Source organism: Panulirus ornatus, chromosome 20 (genome assembly GCF_036320965.1).
Source record: "Panulirus ornatus isolate Po-2019 chromosome 20, ASM3632096v1, whole genome shotgun sequence".
NCBI classification, from domain to species: Eukaryota; Metazoa; Arthropoda; class Malacostraca; order Decapoda; family Palinuridae; genus Panulirus; species Panulirus ornatus.
Window position 1 is genome coordinate 60,107,029 of NC_092243.1, and position 21,103 is coordinate 60,128,131.

At 40.3% G+C, this 21,103-nt stretch overlaps 1 protein-coding gene across 3 annotated transcripts in view; it reads left to right on the plus strand.

Annotated features, from left to right (window-relative positions):
• AP-2alpha (adaptor protein complex 2, subunit alpha) overlaps window positions 1–21,103 on the plus strand; it is a 170,495-nt gene that overhangs the window by 32,910 nt on the left and 116,482 nt on the right. For all 3 annotated transcript variants that reach the window (XM_071675042.1, XM_071675044.1, XM_071675043.1), the window contains exons 6-7: window positions 6,041–6,232; window positions 10,283–10,350. In XM_071675042.1, coding sequence (XP_071531143.1) covers window positions 6,041–6,232; window positions 10,283–10,350 — 260 coding nt within the window. The remainder of the gene's footprint in view (window positions 1–6,040; window positions 6,233–10,282; window positions 10,351–21,103) is intronic.

The following is a 21,103-nucleotide window of genomic DNA, read 5'->3' on the forward strand; positions in this document are numbered from 1 at the left end:
ACTTGTATGTATGGTCTCCAGAGTATTGAATGTAGAATTTGGTTAATAGATAGGGTATTTTGAAGGTTTGTTGAATGTGTTTGATGATAGAGTGGCAGATATAGGGTGTTTTGGTCGAGGTGGTGTGCAAAGTGAGAGGGTTAGGGAAAATGATTTGGTAAACAGAGGAGAGGTAGTAAAAGCTTTGCGGAAGATGAAAACTGGCAAGGCAGCAGGTTTGGATGGTATTGCAGTGGAATTTATTAAAAAAGGGGGTGACTGTATTATTCACTGGTTGGTAAGGTTATTTAATGTATGTATGACTCATGGTGAGGTGCCTGAGGATTGGCGGAATGCGTGCATAGTGCCATTGTACAAAGGCAAAGGGGATAAGAGTGAGTGCTCAAATTACAAAGGTATAAGTTTGTTGAGTATTCCTGGTAAATTATATGGGAAGGTATAGATTGAGAGGGTGAAGGCATGTACAAAGCATCAGATTGGGGAAGAGCAGTGTGGTTTCAGAAGTGGTAGAGGATGTGTGGATCAGGTGTTTGCTTTGAAGAATGTATGTGAGAAATACTTAGAAAAGCAAATGGATTTGTATGTAGCATTTATGGATCTGGAGAAGGCATATGATAGAGTTGATAGAGATGCTCTGTGGAAGGTATTAAGAATGTATGGTGTGGGAGGCAAGTTGTTAGAAGCAGTGAAAAGTTTTTATCGAGGATGTAAGGCATGTGTACGTGTAGGAAGAGAGGAAAGTGATTGGTTCTCAGTGAATGTAGGTTTGCGGCAGGGGTGTGTGATGTCTCCATGGTTGTTTAATTTGTTTATGGATGGGGTTGTTAGGGAGGTGAATGCAAGAGTTTTGGAAAGAGGGGCAAGTATGAAGTCTGTTGGGGATGAGAAAGCTTGGGAAGTGAGTCAGTTGTTGGTCGCTGATGATACAGTGCTGGTGGCTGATTCATGTGAGAACCTGCAGAAGCTGGTGACTGAGTTTGGTAAAGTGTGTGAAAGAAGAAAGTTAAGAGTAAATGTGAATAAGAGCAAGGTTATTAGGTACAGTAGGGTTGAGGGTCAAGTCAATTGGGAGGTAAGTTTGAATGGAGAAAGACTGGAGGAAGTAAAGTGTTTTAGATATATGGGAGTGGATCTGGCAGCGGATGGAACCATGGAAGCGGAAGTGGATCATAGGGTGGGGGAGGGGGCGAAAATCCTGGGAGCCTTGAAGAATGTGTGGAAGTCGAGAACATTATCTCGGAAAGCAAAAATGGGTATGTTTGAAGGAATAGTGGTTCCAACAATGTTGTATGGTTGCGAAGCGTGGGCTATGGATAGAGTTGTGCGCAGGAGGATGGATGTGCTGGAAATGAGATGTTTGAGGACAATGTGTGGTGTGAGGTGGTTTGATCGAGTAAGTAACGTAAGGGTTAGAGAGATGTGTTGAAATAAAAAGAGCGTGGTTGAGAGAGCAGAAGAGGGTGTTTTGAAATGGTTTGGGCACATGGAAAGAATGAGTGAGGAAAGATTGACCAGGAGGATATATGTGTCGGAGGTGGAGGGAACGAGGAGAAGTGGGAGACCAAATTGGAGGTGGAAAGATGGAGTGAAAAAGATTTTATGTGATCGGGGCCTGAACATGCAGGAGGGCAAGGAATAGAGTGAATTGGATCGATGTGGTATACGGGGGTTGACGTGCTGTCAGTGGATTGAATCATGGCATGTGAAGCGTCTGGGGTAAACCATGGAAGGCTGTGTAGGTATGTATATTTGCGTGTGTGGACGTATGTATATACATGTGTATGGGGGTGGTTTGGGCCATTTCTTTCCTCTGTTTCCGTGCGCTACCTCGCAAACGCAGGAGACCGACAAAAAAAAAAAAAAAAAATTAATATATGTATAAAAACTTTTGAGTTTGGATCTGAAAGTAGTATGCTCCATTCATTATAGTGTTGTTAAATGTAATATCTGTAGGCCAAAAGAAATAATGATATAATGAAGTATAACGCAATCTTTCATGTTTAGCAGCAGGATATTTATTTCCAGCAATTTCCATAACTTTTTACCATGATTCGTAGTCAAAGGTTTTGATTTGTACAGAATATCCTTTGTTATTGATGATTGATTATAGTATCTTGTGTCCACCTGACATTCTTTATCTGCTTAACTCATAAAGTAGGTGCAGTTTATATATCTTCTACTGAACAATCATGTATCTCAGGTGCAGGATTTTGTGTTCTCATGAACAGTACTGACAGTCTATTGCCTGATGAACATGGCTCCTGCTGATCCCTTTATTTTTTTTTTTTTTTTGGAGAAAACAGAAAGCCCAAACATTGTCAAAAATCTAGTTTCTCCTAGCACCTTGTAAATTATGCATGAGCTAATGCTATTTCAAGATTGATTTCCATGATAACATGATGTTCTTTGGGAGAAAGGCTTTCACTTGGTCATTTCATTAGGATTGGACCTCTTCAACACCAAGGCATATGCTATATTGTCCTGTGGTAGTAGCAACAGATGCCCTGAGTGTGAATTAAACTTTTAAATAACTTTTTCTCTTTCCCTTAGCAGCCTATGGGAAGAATTCTTCTGTTTGATTAACAGGATTTAGTGACTTGTTCAGATTAGGAGAGACATCCTTGGTGCCAGGAACTTTTTCAGCTTTCTGTATTTCCAGTTCCACTTTGCTGGTTATTCAAGTTTTCTGGGTTGTTTTGACCGTGGTGTAAGGGTTGAACATCAAAACTGGAGTTTGGAAATTTTTTTCAGTTTTGTACAATTGTAATTGTGGAGAGTATTCAATAGTGCAGTTGCCTTCTTGCTGCAACTGGAGTGGGAGTTGTCAAAAGTTTGAGACTTACTACACTATAAAAATTTTTCTAGTGTTATAGTGGCCAAGTGCCTCATTTTGAAACCTCTTTTCATGATAGACCTTACTACTGGGAGAAGAGTCAAGGAGGTACATGCTGTGTCTTGACACGTTAAGAACGTTTCCTTTTTAATTATTTTTCCCGAGTTGACTTGAAATCAATGTGTTTAATAAAAAATTAGATGAATAACATTAAAGGAAGAATAAATAGTGGATACAGTACATGCATTTTGGTCTATTCTTTGAACTTGTAGCCTTATTTTTGGCTAAATCCTAATTCCCTGTTAAATCTGTCAGAGAATTGGTTGCATTCACTTGAGATTGTTGAGGAGCAACCTCTATTTATATTCAAAACGCTTAGAACCTCTCTTATCAAATTTCCTCTTAGACTGAGAGTCTTATTTTGTTGACCTAATCTGGCCTGTATGTCAGAACCTATGATTTTGGGAAGGTAGCTTCCACTTTTGGCATATCTGAGAAGTTGAAAGTAGTCATGGAAGGGAGGAAAATTAGAATTGCATTGAAAGCTTTTTTTGAATGGAAAAAACATAGGTTTAAAGTTTACAAAAATGCTCACATGAATATTTGTCCTTACCATAATGTATTTTATATAGGATAGGGTAGGAAAAAAGTAACCAATAGAACTAGATAACTTTTTATGGTTGGAATTACTTTTTCTTTTTTCTTGTTCTCTTTTTCCAAACATGCTAGTGAGGTAATGCCAGAAACAGATGAAGAATAGCTGCACTTGCTCACATCCATTCTCTAGCTGTCATGCATATTGTACCAACACCGCCGCCCTCTATCTACAACCAGGCCCCACAGACCTTTCGCGGTATCTCCTGGCTTTTTCATATTCCCCTGGTTCAGGGTAGCAGGTGTGGGTTGTTTGGAATGTGGAGGTATGCAAGGTGAAATAGTCATGGCAAGTGGTATGGTGAAAAAAGAATAGTTGGTCAATACCTTACGTGATATGAAATGTGGCAAAGCAGCTGGAGTGAATGGGATTGCAGTTGAATTTCTCAGGAAAAGGTTGGAGGGCATTGTTGGTGATTGGTTAGTTAGGATTTTCTTTGTGTGTGGCTCAAGGTGAGGTGCTTGAGGACTTGACAGAATGCTTGTGTTGCCATTGTATAAAGGCAAGTGGAACAGATGTGAATATTCGAATAATGGATGTATGAGGTTATATGGTAATGTGTAAGGGAAAGTGGTGATTAAGAGGCTAGTGGTATGCATGGAGGATCACTTTGGGGAGGAGCAATATAGCATGGCTTTATGAGTGGTAGAGGATGTGTGAATCAGATATTTGCTTTTGATGAGAGAAATACTTGAAGAAAGATTGTATCTGTTTGTAGAGTTATCTTGTTGAAAGTGTTACAAAAATATGGTGAGGGAGGAAAGCTTTTGGAGGCAGTTAAGAGTTTGTATGTTAAGAATATGGCATGCTTGTGAATAGGGAGACAGCAGGTTATGCTTATGAACAGGGAGACAGCAGGGTGTGTGATGTTACTGTGGCTGTTTATGAATTAAATGGTTAGGGATGTTAATTTAGAATTTGGGGGACATGGTCAGATCTGCAGTATGTTAGGGGGAGATAGTTGCTTTTTGCTGATGTCATTGTATTGATGGCAGATTTGAGTTAAGAAACTGCAGAAGCTGGTTTCTGAGTTTAGGAGAGTTTGTTGAAGGAAAAGGTTGGGTGTTAATGGCAGTGAAAAAAAATGATTATTTTTTCTGTGAGTTGATTAAAGGTAACGTGGAGGAAGTGCAGTGTTTTAGATACTTACAGAGAGTGGAGCCATCATTGGGTGGAAGCATTGGAGTAGGCCGTAGGGTGGGTGAGTGGGCTAACGTCCTGTTCAGAAGGATTGTTAAGAAAGAGAGGTCACCGTTTATGAGGGCAAAGATGGGTGTGATTAATGGTATAGTAGTCTTAACGGTGTTGTGTTGATGTGAGGCATGGGCCTAAGATAAGAAAGTACAGGTGAGGGTGGATGTGTGAGGGCACTATGTGATGTGAGGAGGATTGATTTAATTAGAAAGGATAATGTAAGAGAAGGGTGTTGTAGTAACAAGATTATTTATAATAGAGCTGAAGAGAGTGTCCTGAAATGGTTTGAACACAAGGAAAGGGTGAGCATGGAGAGGTGGACTAAGAGAATATAATGTTGGAAGTGGGGGAAACAAGGAAAAGGGGGAACCAAGGAAGAAGTGGAAGGATGGAGGAAAGATGCTTTGAGTGATCGGGGCATGCATTTTCAAGAGGGCACGAGGCATGTATGGATAGACCAACTTGGATTGATGTAATATACTGAAGGTGATCAATGGGCTGAAAAAGGGCCTATAAAGTAGTCAGGGGAAACTTCAGAAAGGTCTCTTTGGCTTGGTTGTGGAGGTGTTGGTTTCAGTGCATTATAAATGACAAGTTCAGAGTAGATGTAAGTAAATGAATACTTTGTTTGTTCCTAGCACTGCCTTGTTATGTGGGAAACTGCAAACAAGTATGAAAATATTTAGATAGCATAAAGATTGACTTGAGAAGTATCTTTGGCTTAAAGAAATCATTATTAAGGTACATGGATGAAATTCTTTTAGGATGGTATGGCTGCTAAAACATGCAGCACAACATATGTTGGTCAGAAAAATATAGAGTAGCTAGAGTCCTAGATGGAGAGATAGACCTTAGAAGAGATGGATTGATGAAAAAGGAGAACTGATAAGGGATATGGATGTCTCGGCTGAAGATGTTAGAAGATTCCTTTGGGATAAGCTGTAATAATGGCACCCATGTATGGAAATGGTGTGAATGGAGACTTGTTTCTCTTGATAAGTCAGCATAGCATGCAGAATGAAAAAGTAAGTATTTATATATGTGTAGAAGTCCATATTTTAAATTCACTAGGCATGGATTGAGGATGCATTTGAATGAGTTCAGGGGCTGTATGTGTCTGATCCTCTCCTTGATGATTGGAAAAGAAGTTACTGATGATAGATATTATAGACAGCACTGCTCTGTTAGCATGATTGTTTTATATACATTTCTTATATATTTAACACAGGACAAAATTGCTTTTTTATTCATCATTTGCAGGGAATGACGTTTATCTTTAAAAATGGCATGAATTTGTGTATTGTAATGCACTTACCACACAACTTTCACTGAATGTAAGTATATCTTTTTCCTTACAGATAGTAACAGCAAGTTACACAGACCTTCAAGATTATACCTACTACTTTGTTCCAGCCCCATGGCTTTCAGTGAAGCTCTTGCGGCTTCTTCAACACTATCCACCGCCAGAGGACCCTGGTGTCAGAGGTCGACTTAATGAATGCCTTGACACCATCCTTAATAAGGCTCAGGAGCCACCAAAATCTAAAAAGGTATATGAGATAGATAGATTTATAATAGAAGTAGGATGTTGTCATTTCAGTAGGATTACCTAAGTTTTACCTAAATCAAAAAGAATTAGCAGAATATCTTCCCATGGTATAGATGATAGTACATTACACATTCATCTTAGAAGCTAAACCTCCTTTGCCTTTGTGAACAAACTCAGAATAGCTTGAGTATGTGGTTGATGGTTTTCCATTATGTAGGCAAACGTCTTTAGTATAGGTATTATCTGTAGTAGAGGAAAGAGTAACTAGTCTTGCACAAGCCTGCCTGGGTTGGAATCACAAGCTGGGCATTCTGCCCATAGGCCAAACATTCATCCTCTCCTTAGGGTTGATCAATAAATAGTTACCTAGCTAAGGCTTGGATACACTCATATAGATTGAGTAGGATCATTATGGCTTTCAAAGTGATAGAGGATGTGTGGATTAGGTTTTTGCTTTGAAGAATATGTGTCGGAAATACGAAAAGAAACAGAAGGACTTACATGCGTTATTTATGGATTTGGAGAAAGGTCATTATAGAGATGCTCTGTGAAAGATGTTATGAATATGTGTAGTGGAGGAAAATGCCAGTAGCAGTGTGTGCTACAAGGAAGGGAGGAGGGTAAGTTGCTCCAAGTGAGGATGGGTCTGTGACAGGGGCGTGTGTTATCACCATAGCCATTTGGTTTATATGTAGATGGAGTCATGAGGGAGGTGAATGCAAGTCTTGGAGAGAATAGCTGATATGCAGTCTTTCTGGGATGGACAGGCCTGGGAGGTGAATCAGTTATTGTTTGTTAATGATGCAATGCTGGTGGTAGATACAAGTGAGAAACCACAGGAGATAATGCCAGAGTTTGGGAGCGAGAAGAAAAAGTTGAAAGTAGATATGAATAGAATGAAGGTTTTTGGTTGTAGTAGTGAATAAGAAACAAGTTATTTGGAGCGTGATTTTGAGTGAAGAAAACTTCGAGGTAGTGGAGTGTTTCAGATACTTAGGAGTGAGTATGGCAGTGAATGGAACCATGGGAGCTGCAGTGAGCAGTAGGGTTGGTGAAGGGGCAAAGGTCCTTGGTGATTGAGGAATGTATGGAAAGATAAGTCACTGTTTTTAAGAGCAAAGAAGGGTATTATTGGTGGTATAGTAGTCATACTGGTGTTGTATGGATGAGTTGTGGGCTTTAGATAAAGATGTAGAGAATAGAGTTGATGGGAGTTGGAAATGAAAGGTTTGAGGACAGTATTTTGTGCGAGGAATGTAGATGGATTAAGAAATGATAAAATAAGAGAGAGTTATAGTAGTAAGAGAAGTAAGTGTGAGAGAACTGAAAAGGATGAGCTAAAATTATCTGAATACATGGAGAGGATAACTAAGAAGGTGTACATGTTGGAAGTAGAAGGAACAAGGAAAAGGGGAAAACCAGCTGGGAGGAGATTGAAGAAAGAAGTGAAAGATGCTTTGAATGTTTGGGGCCTGAACATGCAGGAGGGTGAGAGGTGTGTAAGGAATAGAGTTTTACACTTGCCTTGTACCCTTAATATAAGAATCTCATTGTTTTCAGTAGCTTTACTTCTACACCATATTTGTAAGATCTTTCACAAGGCAGTTCTATCAACCCTATCATATGTTTCTTGTAGATGCGTAAATGCTACATACATATCCTTCTATTTCACAAAGTATTTCTCACATACATTCTTCAAAGCTGACACCTTATCCACACATCCTCTGCTACTCTTGAAAACGCATTGTTTTATCCCGGTCTTTTGCTCTGTACATGTTTTCATCATCTTAAGTCACGACTCGCCCATACCACTCACCCAGTACACTCAACAAACTTATTCCTCTGAAGTTCAAACATTCACCTTTTGTCCCTCTTGCCTTTATACATTGTCGCTATATATGCATTCCTGCAGTCCTCAGACACCATACATATGATTTATATATACATTGAAAACTCAAGTGAACCCACCAACAAAACAGTTATCCCCATATCCCCAATTCTTCAGAAATTCAACTGCAGTGCCACCCACTCCATCAACCTTGTCTCATTTCATCTTATGTAAGTCTTTCAGCATTTCTTCCCTCTTCATCCAACCACTTTCTGTGACTACCTCACACACCTCCCCTACTGAAACACCTTACTTTTGTCGTCCTGCCATCAAGCACATTCAACAGTCTTTCAAAATACTCTCTCCATTTCCTCTTCACCTCATCACTACTGCTTCCCCATATGCTCCTCTCTCTTGCTCACCTCACACTGTTAATTCCATTCCAAAAATCTTATTCTCCCTGAAGTCTGTGGATTCACAATACTTTTAAACTCTACTTCTCATTTATATTTCATCCTCTGCTTTCATTCACATAGTATGTAAAAGTTTTATAGGTATATCAGCAAAATGCACAAATAAGTGCTGGACTACTGTCTGATTGACAATTGAGTTGCCACTGTGCATGCTTTTATTTTTTTATTGTAGCTACACTGGAGAATGCATTTTTCTTATGATAAATGTTTTCTTTACTATGTTTTATCGTGTGTAATAGATATTGGGCTGAAGTGTTAGGCACAAGTAGTTGGTAGGAGTATTACAAACACCGTGCTATACTTGCCCTCTGCCAGTGGCCTGTTAAATGGTGAAATGCTAAAGGCTAAGAAGCTGCAGTGGAGTTCACTAGTTATGGAGAGACTGTTGCCATGGCCACCCCCTTAAGAGAGTTTTAGAAGGGAACAGGCATCAAAGATATAGATGGATAGATCCTTACCAACCAGTAAACAACACAGGCACCCTCCTTTCTTAATAAATTCAGCTGCATTACCGGAGACTCCTGCCGCCATGCCAGATTATATCATCCACAAGGATTTCATCACCACATCTCTCTTCAAACCACTCTCCCTGACTTTCTCACTTTGCACATCACCCTGACCAAAACACCCTACATCTGCCACTCTTTATCATTAGACATATTTAACAATTCTCCAAAATACTCGCTCCATCTCCTCCTGACTCCATCACTACCTGCCACATGTATCTCTTGCACATGTCATCACTGCTTCCCTAAATACCTCCCATTCCTCACCAACTCTCCATATGTCATTTGCCCTCACCTTTTTATATTCTACACTCAATCTCTCCTTGTATTTCTTCACACAAGTCTCCTTTCCAAGCTCACTTAGTCTCACCACTCTCTTCTCCCCAACATTGTCACCTTTTTCGAAAATCTCTACAAATCTTCACCCTTGCCTCCACAAGACAGTGATGAGACATCCCACCAGCTGCCCATGTCAGCACCTTTACATCCAAATGTCTTTCTTTTACACGCCTGTCAATTAATACATTACCTAGTAATGCCCATTGACCATCACTTTTACTCTCATACATAACTTGTGTATATCTCTTTTTAAACCAGTTATTTCCAGTCACCAGTCTTTTTCTGCATAAAACCCCATAAACTCTTCACCATTTCCATCCACAAAACTATATACACCATGTGCACAGTTATACTAATTACATATAGAGGAGAAAGAATACTGCTCACATATTCCCTGCGCATCATGGAAGGCAACTAAGAAGGGCAGGAACGTGCGGCTGGAAACCCTCCCCTCCTTCATTACTTTCCAAAAGAAACAACACAGAAAGGAGCCAATTGAAGTTTTTCCCCCTAGGGCTTTGCCATCTTTTCATTGCACAACCATGCTTACACAGGAAATGACAAGCGTTTATGAAAAAATGTGTAGATAGAGAACATCTACGATGGGGAAAATATTTTTGTATATGTAGTGGGTATGAAATTGCCTTGATTAGGGCAATCATTGCCCATACCATCTCAGCTACCAATAAATGAAAATTCGAAAATGTAATGTTTTCAGAATGAAGTTTCAAGTGCTTAATGCTTTTAAATAGTTGAAAGAAGGAGGATATAGTTGATTAAAAGAGTAGCATTTACTTCATGATGTATGGTAAGTGCATGAAGTTATGTTGAATTCAGAGTTTGATTGACTGCTGATGATAATGCTTTGTGAGTACCCAGTACTATAGATATTTCTGTTTTTCCAGGTTCAACACTCCAATGCAAAAAATGCTGTGCTGTTTGAAGCTATCAGTATAATTATTCATTCAGACAGGTGAGATTGAATTACACTACATTGCTCTCTCCTCTCCTCTCCTCTCTCCTCTCTCTCTCCTCTCTCTCTCCTCTCTCTCTCCTCTCTCTCTCCTCTCTCTCTCTCCTTTCTCTCTCTCCTCTCCTCTCTCTCCTCTCCTCTCTCTCTCCTCTCTCTCTCCTCTCTCTCTCTCGTCTCCTCTCTCTCCTCTCCTCTCTCTCCTCTCCTCTCCTCTCCTCTCCTCTCCTCTCCTCTCCTCTCCTCTCTCTCTCTCTCTCTCTCTCTCTCTCTCTCTCTCTCTCTCTCTCTGGTATTCAGTAAAACAATATAGAATGTAAGCAATTTTGCAAAAAAATATTGTGTAAAAGATACATGTATTTCAGACATCCAGAAGTTTACTAGTATTTTGATAAGTGAATGTTATTTTGAACTCAGCACAAAGAAGGAACTCATATGTGATTGATTTGGAAGAAAGGAAATGGATATGGAACAAATGTATAACAAATTTGGACACAGAAATGGAATCAGGGGATATTGGAATTACTGATAATATATTGAAACATTGATTATAGAATGACAAAAGGTGAGAGCAAATGATGTGGGGAATGGGTGAGGAATAGGATGCATTTAGGGAAGCAGTGATAACTTGCGTAAAAGATGCATGTGGCATGAGAAAGGTGGGAGGTGGGCAGATTAGAAAGGGTAGTGAGTGATGGTATGAAGAAGTAATGTTGTTAGTGAAAGAGAAAAGAGAGGCATTTGGACAGTACTTGCAAGGAAGGAGTGCAAATGACTGGGATATGTATAAAAGAAAGTGGCAGGAGGTCAAGAGAAAGATGCAAAGGTTGAAAAAGAGGGCTAATGAGAGTTGGGGTGAGAGAGTATCATTAAACTTTCGGAAGAACAGAATGATGTTTTGGAAGGAGGTAAATGATGTGCATAAGATGAGAAGAAATGGGAACATTGGTTGAAGGGGGGCAAGTGGGGAAGTAATAACAGGTAGTGATGAAGTTGGAAGGAGAGGGATGGAGTGATTGTTTTGAAAGTTTGTTGAATGGGTTTGATGATAGAGTGGCATATATTGGGTATTTTGGTCGGGGTGGTATGTGAAGTGAGAGGGTCAGGGAGAATGGTTTGGTTAAGAAAGAAGGGTAGTGAAAGCTTTGTGGAAGATGAAATCCAGCAAGGCAGTGGATTTGGATGATATTGCAGTTGAATTCATTAAGAAAGGGTGTGACTGTGTTGTTGATTGGTTGGTAAGGATGTTCAGTGTATGTTTGGATGATGGTGAAGTGCCTGAGGATTGGCAGAATGCATGCTTAGTGCCATTGTACAAAGGCAAAGGGATAAAGGTGACTGTTCAAACTACTGAGACATAAGTTTGTTGAGTATTCTTGGAAAATTATATGAGAGGGTATTGAATGAGAGGGTGAAGGCATGTACTGAGCATTAGATTGGGCAAGAGCAGTGTGGATTCAGAAGTAGTAGACGATATGTGGATCAGATGTTTGCTTTGAAGAATGTGTGTTGGAAGTACTTAGAAAAACAGAAGGATTTGTATGTAGCATTTATGGATCTTGAGAAGGCATATGATAGAGTTGATAGAGATGCTTTTTTGAAGGTCGTAACAGTATATGTTGTGGGAGGTAAGTTGCTAGAAGCAGTGAAAAGTTTTTACTAGGGATGTAATGAATGCATACAAGTAGGGAAAGAGGAGAGTGATTGGTTCCCAGCAAATGTCAGTTTGTGGCAGGGTTATGTGCTGTCCCCATGGTTGTTTAATTTATTAATGGATAGGGTGGTTAGGAAGGTAAATGCAAGAGCTTTGGAGGGAGGGGCTAATATGCAGTCTGTTGGGGATGAGAGGGCCTGGGAAGCGGGTCAGTTGTTCACCAATGATACAGCTCTAGTGGCTGATTCATGTTAGAAACTGCAGAAGTTGGTGACTGAGTTTGGAAGAGTGTGTGAAAGGAGAAAGTTGAGAGTAAATGTGAATGAGAGCAAGGTTATTAGGTTCAGTAGGATTTAGGGGCAAGTTAACTGGGATGTAAGTTTGAAAGGAGAAAGATTGGAGGAAGTGAAGTGTTTTGATTATCTGGCAGTGGAATTAGTAGCAGGTGGAACCATAGAAGCGGAAGTGAGTCACAGGGTGGGGGAGGGGCAAAGGTTCAGGGAGTTATGAAGAATGTGTGGAGAGAACATTATCTTGGAGAGCAAAAATGGGTATGTTTGAAGGAATAGTAGTTCCAACAATGTTATATGGTTGTGAGGCATGGGCTATAGATAGGGTTGTGCAGAGGAGGGTGAATGTGTTGGAAATGAAATGTTTGAGGACAGTATGTGGTGTGAGGTGGTTTGATTAAGTAATGAAAGGGTAAGAGAGATGTGTGGCAATAAAAAGAGTGTGATTAAGAGAGCAGAAGAGGTTGTGTTGAAATGGTTTTGACATACATATATATTGATATAGATCTTTGCATGGAATGATATTACTAGGGATATCTTACACTCTTAAGGTAATTTGCTTCTGGTATGTAAATGATGTTTTTTTGTGTGAGCCAACAAACAAAAATTTACAAACATTTCTTTCTTAACAATTTAGTACTCTGTCAACTTTACTATGGAAGTGGAAAATAATTGAATATTACCATATTTACATGGCATGATCCTTCTTCTTTCTTTCTTCTTTCAAACTATTCGCCATTTCCCGCTTTAGCGAGGTAGCATTAAGAACATATACAGAAAACCCACCAATGTTTGTTCTTTCATTTTTATTTTTTTATCATCATAATCGCTATTTCTCTCTTCAGTGAGGTAGCATGAGGAAACAGACAAAGAATGGCCCATCCTCTCATATACACATATACTTTGTCGCTGTCTCCTGCATTAGTGAGGTAGCGCAAGGAAACAGACAAAAGAATGTCCCAACCCACCCACATACACATGCATATACATACACATCCACACACACACACATACATACCTATACATTTCAACGTATACATATATATATATATATATATATATACATACACAGACATATACAGATATACACATGTACATAATTCATACTTGCTGCATATTCATTCCCATCGCACATGAAATAACAACCCCCCCCTCCCCCCGCATGTGCATGAGGTAGCACTAGGAAAAGACAACAAAGGCCACATTCATTCACACTCAGTCTCAAGCTGTCATGTATAATGCACCAAAACCACAGCTCCCTTTCCACATCGAGGCCCAACAAAACTTTCCATGGTTTACCCCAGATGCTTCACATGCCCTGGTTCAATCCATTGACAGCACGTTGACCCCAGTATACCACATCATTCCAATTCACTCTATTCCTTGCACGCCTTTCACCGTCCTGCATGTTCAGGCCCTGATCACTGAAAATCTTTTTCACTCCATCCTTCTACCTCCAATTTGGTCTCCCACTTCTTGTTCCCTCCACCTCTGACACATATATATCTTCTTTGTCAGTCTTTCCTCACACATTCTATCCATATGATTAAACCATTTCAATACACTCTCTTCTGCTCTCTCAACCACACTCTTTTTATTACCACACATCTCCCTTATCCTTTCATTACTTACTCAGTCAAACTGCCTCACACCATGTATTGTTCTCAGACTTTTCATATCCAACACATCCACCTTCCTCCGCACAGCCCTATCTATAGCCCTTGCCTCGCAACCATATAACATTGTTGGAACCACTGTTCCTTCAAACATACCCAATTTTGCTCTCCGAGATAACATTCTCACCTTCCACATATTCCTCAACGCTCCCAGAACCTTCGCCCCCTCCCCCACCTTGTGACTCACTTCTGCTTCCATGGTTCCATCTGCTGCTAAATCCATTTCCAGATATCTAAAACACTTCACTTCGTCCAGTTTTTCTCCATTCAAACTTTTTTTTTTTTTTTTTTTTTTTTTTTTTTTTTTTTTATACTTTGTCGCTGTCTCCCGCGTTTGCGAGGTAGCGCAAGGAAACAGACGAAAGAAATGGCCCAACCCCCCCCCATACACATGTACATACACACGTCCACACACGCAAATATACATACCTACACAGCTTTCCATGGTTTACCCCAGACGCTTCACATGCCTTGATTCAATCCACTGACAGCACGTCAACCCCTGTATACCACATCGCTCCAATTCACTCTATTCCTTGCCCTCCTTTCACCCTCCTGCATGTTCAGGCCCCGATCACACAAAATCCTTTTCACTCCATCTTTCCACCTCCAATTTGGTCTCCCTCTTCTCCTCGTTCCCTCCACCTCCGACACATATATCCTCTTGGTCAATCTTTCCTCACTCATTCTCTCCATGTGCCCAAACCATTTCAAAACACCCTCTTCTGCTCTCTCAACCACGCTCTTTTTATTTCCACACATCTCTCTTACCCTTACGTTACTTACTCGATCAAACCACCTCACACCACACATTGTCCTCAAACATCTCATTTCCAGCACATCCATCCTCCTGCGCACAACTCTATCCATAGCCCACGCCTCGCAACCATACAACATTGTTGGAACTACTATTCCTTCAAACATACCCATTTTTGCTTTCCGGGATAATGTTCTCGACTTCCACACATTTTTCAAGGCTCCCAAAATTTTCGCCCCCTCCCCCACCCTATGATCCACTTCCGCTTCCATGGTTCCATCCGCTGACAGATCCACTCCCAGATATCTAAAACACTTCACTTCCTCCAGCCTCTCACCATTCAAACTCACCTCCCAATTGACTTGACCCTCAACCCTACTGTACCTAATAACCTTGCTCTTATTCACATTTACTCTTAACTTTCTTCTTCCACACACTTTACCAAACTCCGTCACCAGCTTCTGCAGTTTCTCACATGAATCCGCCACCAGCGCTGTATCATCAGCGAACAACAACTGACTCACTTCCCAAGCTCTCTCATCCCCAACAGACTTCATACTTGCCCCTCTTTCCAAAACTCTTGCATTTACCTCCCTAACAACCCCATCCATAAACAAATTAAACAACCATGGAGACATCACACACCCCTGCCACAAACCTACATTCACTGAGAACCAATCACTTTCCTCTCTTCCTACACGTACACATGCCTTACATCCTCGATAAAAACTTTTCACTGCTTCTAACAACTTGCCTCCCACACCATATATTCTTAATACCTTCCACAGAGCATCTCTATCAACCCTATCATATGCCTTCTCCAGATCCATAAATGCTACATACAAATCCATTTGCTTTTCTAAGTATTTCTCACATACATTCTTCAAAGCAAACACCTGATCCACACATCCTCTACCACTTCTGAAACCACACTGCTCTTCCCCAATCTGATGCTCTGTACATGCCTTCACCCTCTCAATCAATACCCTCCCATATAATTTACCAGGAATACTCAACAAACTTATACCTCTGTAATTTGAGCACTCACTCTTATCCCCTTTGCCTTTGTACAATGGCACTATGCAAGCATTCCGCCAATCCTCAGGCACCTCACCATGAGTCATACATACATTAAATAACCTTACCAACCAGTCAACAATACAGTCACCCCCTTTTTTAATAAATTCCACTGCAATACCATCCAAACCTGCTGCCTTGCCGGCTTTCATCTTCCGCAAAGCTTTTACTACCTCTTCTCTGTTTACCAAATCATTTTCCCTAACCCTCTCACTTTGCACACCACCTCGACCCAAACACCCTATATCTGCCACTCTGTCATCAGACACATTCAACAAACCTTCAAAATACTCATTCCATCTCCTTCTCACATCACCACTACTTGTTATCACCTCCCCATTTACGCCCTTTACTGAAGTTCCCATTTGCTCCCTTGTCTTACGCACCCTATTTACCTCCTTCCAGAACATCTTTTTATTCTCCCTAAAATTTACTGATAGTCTCTCACCCCAACTCTCATTTGCCCTTTTTTTCACCTCTTGCACCTTTCTCTTGACCTCCTGTCTCTTTCTTTTATACTTCTCCCACTCAATTGCATTTTTTCCCTGCAAAAATCGTCCAAATGCCTCTCTCTTCTCTTTCACTAATACTCTTACTTCTTCATCCCACCACTCACTACCCTTTCTAAACAGCCCACCTCCCACTCTTCTCATGCCACAAGCATCTTTTGCGCAATCCATCACTGATTCCCTAAATACATCCCATTCCTCCCCCACTCCCCTTACTTCCATTGTTCAAACTTACCTCCCAATTTACTTCTCCCTAAACCCTACTGAACCTAATAACCTTGTTCTTAGTCACATTTACTCTGCTTTCTTCTTTCACACACTTTACCAAACTCAGTCACCAATTTCTTCAGTTTCTCACCCAATTATATATAATCCTTGTCTCTTACATCAATGAGGTAGCACCAGGAAACAGATGAAGAATGGCCCATCCACTCATATGCACATATCAGGGATGTAAGGCATGTGTATGAGTAGGAAGAGAGGAAAGGGATTGGTTCCCAGTGAATGTTGGTTTGCGGCAGGGGTGCATGATGTATCCATGGTTGTTTAATCTGTTAATGGATGGGGTGGTTAGGGAAGTGAATGCAAGAGTTTTGGAGAGACGAGCATGTATGAAGTCTGTTGGGGATGAGAGGGCTTGGGAAGTGAGTCATTTGTTGTTCGCTGATGATACAGCGCTGGTGGCTGATATGGATGAGAAACTGCAGAAGTTGATGACTGAGTTTGGTAAAGTGTTTGAAAGAAAAAAGTTGAGAGTTAGTGTGAATGAATCCAAGGTTAGTAGTTTCAGTAGGGTTGAGGTACATGTTAATTGGGAGGTAAGTTTGAATGGAGAAGAGCTGGAGGAAGTGAAGTGTTTTAGATATCTGGCAATGGACTTAGCAGCAGATGGAACCATGGAAGCGGAAGTGAGTCACAGGGTAGGGGAGGGGTCAAAGGTTCTGGGAGAGTTGAAAAATGTGTGGTAGACGAGGATGTTATCTCGAAGAGCAAAAATGGGTATGTTTGAAGGAATAGTGGTTCCAATAGTATTATATGGTTGCGAGGAATGGGCTACAGAAAGGGTTGTGCAGAGAAGGGTGGATGTGTTGGAAATGAAATGTTTGAGGACAGTATGTTGTGTGAGGTGGTTTGATCGAGTAAATGATGAAACGGTAAGAGAGATGTATGGTAATAAAAAGAGTGTGGTTGAGAGAGCAGAAGAGGGTGTGTTGAAATGGTTTGAATACATGGAGCAAATGAGTGAGGAAAGATTGGCAAAGAGGATATATGTGTCAGGTGGAGGGAAGAAGGAGAAGCTGGAGACCAAATTGGAGGTGGAAGGATGTAGTGAAAAAGATTTTAAGCGATCGGGGCCTGAACATGCAGGAGGGTGAAAGGTGTGCAAGGAATAGATTGAATTGAAATGATGTGGTACACCAGGGTCGACGTGCTGTCAATGGATTGAACCAGGGCATGTGAAGCGTCTGGGGGTAAACCATGTTAAATTTTGTGGGGCCTGGATGTGGAAAGGGAGTTGTGGTTTCAGTGCACTATACATGACAGCTAGAGACTGAGTGTGAACAAATGTGGCCTTTGTTGTCTTTTCCTAGAGCTACCTCGCACACATGCGGGGGGAGGGGGTTGTTATTTCATGTGTGGTTGGGTGGCAAGGGGAATGAATAAAGGCAGCAAGTATAAGTCATGCACGTGTATATATGTATACGTCTGTGTATGTATATATATGTATACGTTGAAATGTATAGGTATGTATATGTGCATGTGTGGATGTGTATGTATATGCATGTGTATGTGGGTGGGTTGGGCCATTCTTTCGTCTGTTTCCTTGCGCTACCTCGCTAAAGCGGGAGACTGCGATAAAGTATAATAGTATAAGTAATATATCTTTTTATTTCATTATACTTGATTGCCGTCTCCCGCATCAGTGAGGTAGTGCAAGGAAACAGACGAGGAATGACCCAATCCATACACGTACACATGTATACACATAAATGCCCATACACGCATATATACATACATATACATTTCAAAGTATACATAACATATACATACACAGACATATACATATATACACATGTACATATTCATGCTTGTTGCCTTTGTCCATTCCCGTTGCCAGCCCACCATACATGAAATAACATGCCCCCTCCCCCACCAGCAAGAGCACCAGGGAGAAAGAGAGAGAAAAAAAAAAGCATTCATTCACACTGAATCTCTAGCTATTGAGTAATTCACCGAAACCACAGCTCCCTTTCCACATCCAGCCCAGTATACCACATTGTTCCAATTCACTCAATTCTGTGCATACTTTCCACCTGCCTGCATGTTCAGGCCCCAATTGCTCAAAATCTTTTTTACTCCATCTTTCCACCTCTAATTTGGTCTCCTGCTTCTCCTTGTTTCCTCCACCTGACACATATATCCTATTTGTCAACCTTTCCTCACTCATTCTCTTCATATGTTCAAACCATTTCAACACACCCTCTTCTGCTTTCTAAGCCACATCCTTTTTATACACACGCACACACATGCCATAGTTTACCTTCCTGCTCCTAGAGCCCCTTCTCTCTGTATGAGGCTCTTGCAGCTCTCAGGAAGCTGGCCAAACCCACTGGTCAGCACCATAAGTCATAAAGCGTTGTTATGTTATGTGTGCAAGTATGTGCAGAAAGTGCTGGGTAAATGAGTGGTAAGTGCTTGATGTCTTCTTTATGGTAGCTGTATCATAGGTATGAAGGGCCTTGGGTTATGTTGAAACGATATTTGTAGTGTTGCTGTATTGGTTGATGTCCAGAGCATAAGCTGATGAGTGTGACTCGTGTTTTTTTTAGGGAGTGTAGTTTCTGCTAGATGTATGTCTGGAGGTTTGGAGTTTAAGACTTGAGTTGAGAGGTCAATTGTTTAGTGCTTTCTGTGTTATTTCAGGTGATTGTGTTTTGTGTGTCTGTGTATATCTGTGATGCCCGTTCCCTGCAGGAACGTCCCCATCAAGGGAGTGGCCACAGCGAAAGCTTTTATATTTATTGATATCTGTTTCAAAGCCACACTTAATAGCTTTGAGTAGAACACACAATGTATGAATTCAATATTCATCTAGCCCTAATATCTTTTGACAAACTTTACACTTTCGCTTGATAAGCTTCTCACTGTATTACCATGTTACTTGGGTTATTCCTGTGTGTTTGTTTACTGACATCTGTTCCCATTTGGGTTTGAAGTTCAATCTGAATTTATTTCTTGATTAATTTTTATCACAATGACTTTCACTATTTTTTATTTTTTCTTATTTTCATGCAATAAGCTATGTGGAGGAAGCACTCCATTGAATTTATAAGGAGATGGAGAGAGTATAGTCCATATGACAGTGCTTCTCAAGGTACATTTTTATTCTCAATTTCTTAAGGTTATTTATTCCTTAGGGATTTAGTTTTGGTTGACAAATAACACAAAGCAGTTGAGGGATTCACTTGCAGCCTGATGAATTTTCCCATCAAACACAGTTTTTATGGGTGATTTCATCTGCATCACAAACTGTGGTCAGATCTTCAGTTGTTTCCTTTAGTTTTGACCGTTCTAACTTCGTGTATTCGGGTGTTTCCTTGGAGAAGGTTTACTTAAAAGGTCAGCAGTATACAGATGGCTACATATTAGGAAAGTAATAGAAATTGGGGGTACAGTAGAGCATTTGCAATTCAGGTAGATGAGGCGAGGCAGGTGATCGAATTTCATTTAAAAACTTTATCATTTTTATGATGAGTGATAAGGTAAATTGTATTTTATTCGTATAGAATGGGTATTTTGTCTATTTAGGTCTCCTTAGTAAGTTCTTTTTTTAATGTTTGGACTAATGATGGTCTGTGTTTTCAGAAACAGTACATGATAAAACCTTATCTAGGTTATTACAGAGTCGTGGACATATGTGGATATCACAAATAGGGAAATGCCTGTCTTTTATTTTCTGTATGTGTTGTTCATATATATTATTTTCATCACTTGGACAACATTTTGAGTGTAATTTGAAAGATTACTTCCATTAGTTATTTCATTTTGAATATTTTTCTTCTCCCATGGACCCTTACCACATGTTCCCAAACATGGTAGTGAATGTCAAGTTGTAGCACAATTCGATACTATGCGAATGTTTTTGGTACCAATCTTGCGCGATATCATGACACTGCTATCTAAAGGTGATTGATTATCAAATGTTTTCACTGTGAATAAGTAAATTCAAGGATTTACAGCATGTTCTTTTGCTGGGATATTGCATCCTAATTGTAGAAATTGTATGAAGGTAAAGATTGTTCATACTACTTTCAAAAGAAGTAAAGGAATATGTCCAAAACCGTCCAGCCCAACAGTAACTACCCATTTCTACACATAGGAAGAGAGTTCTACATATGTTCAGCCCAATATTCTGAACTTTCTATGCCATCAAGTAGCCTTTTAAACATTTGTAAACTGTCAGCATTTACTGTCTCATTGGTTTCCATCCATCCACCACCCTAACACTAAGGCCATTTAGGAGTAATTTGCAAAAAAACAAAATCATGAGACAATAATAACACACACACACACACACACACACACACACACACACACACACACACACACACACACACACTTAGGGGTGGGTGAGAGGACAAGAGCTAAGGAAGGAGTAGCAATACTCTTGAAGCAGGAGTTGTGGGAGTATGTGATTGAGTGTAAGAAAGTAAAACTGAAAGTGGATGGAGAGAGATGTGAGATTATTGGTGCCTATGCACCTGGTCATGAAAAGAAAGATCATGAGAGGC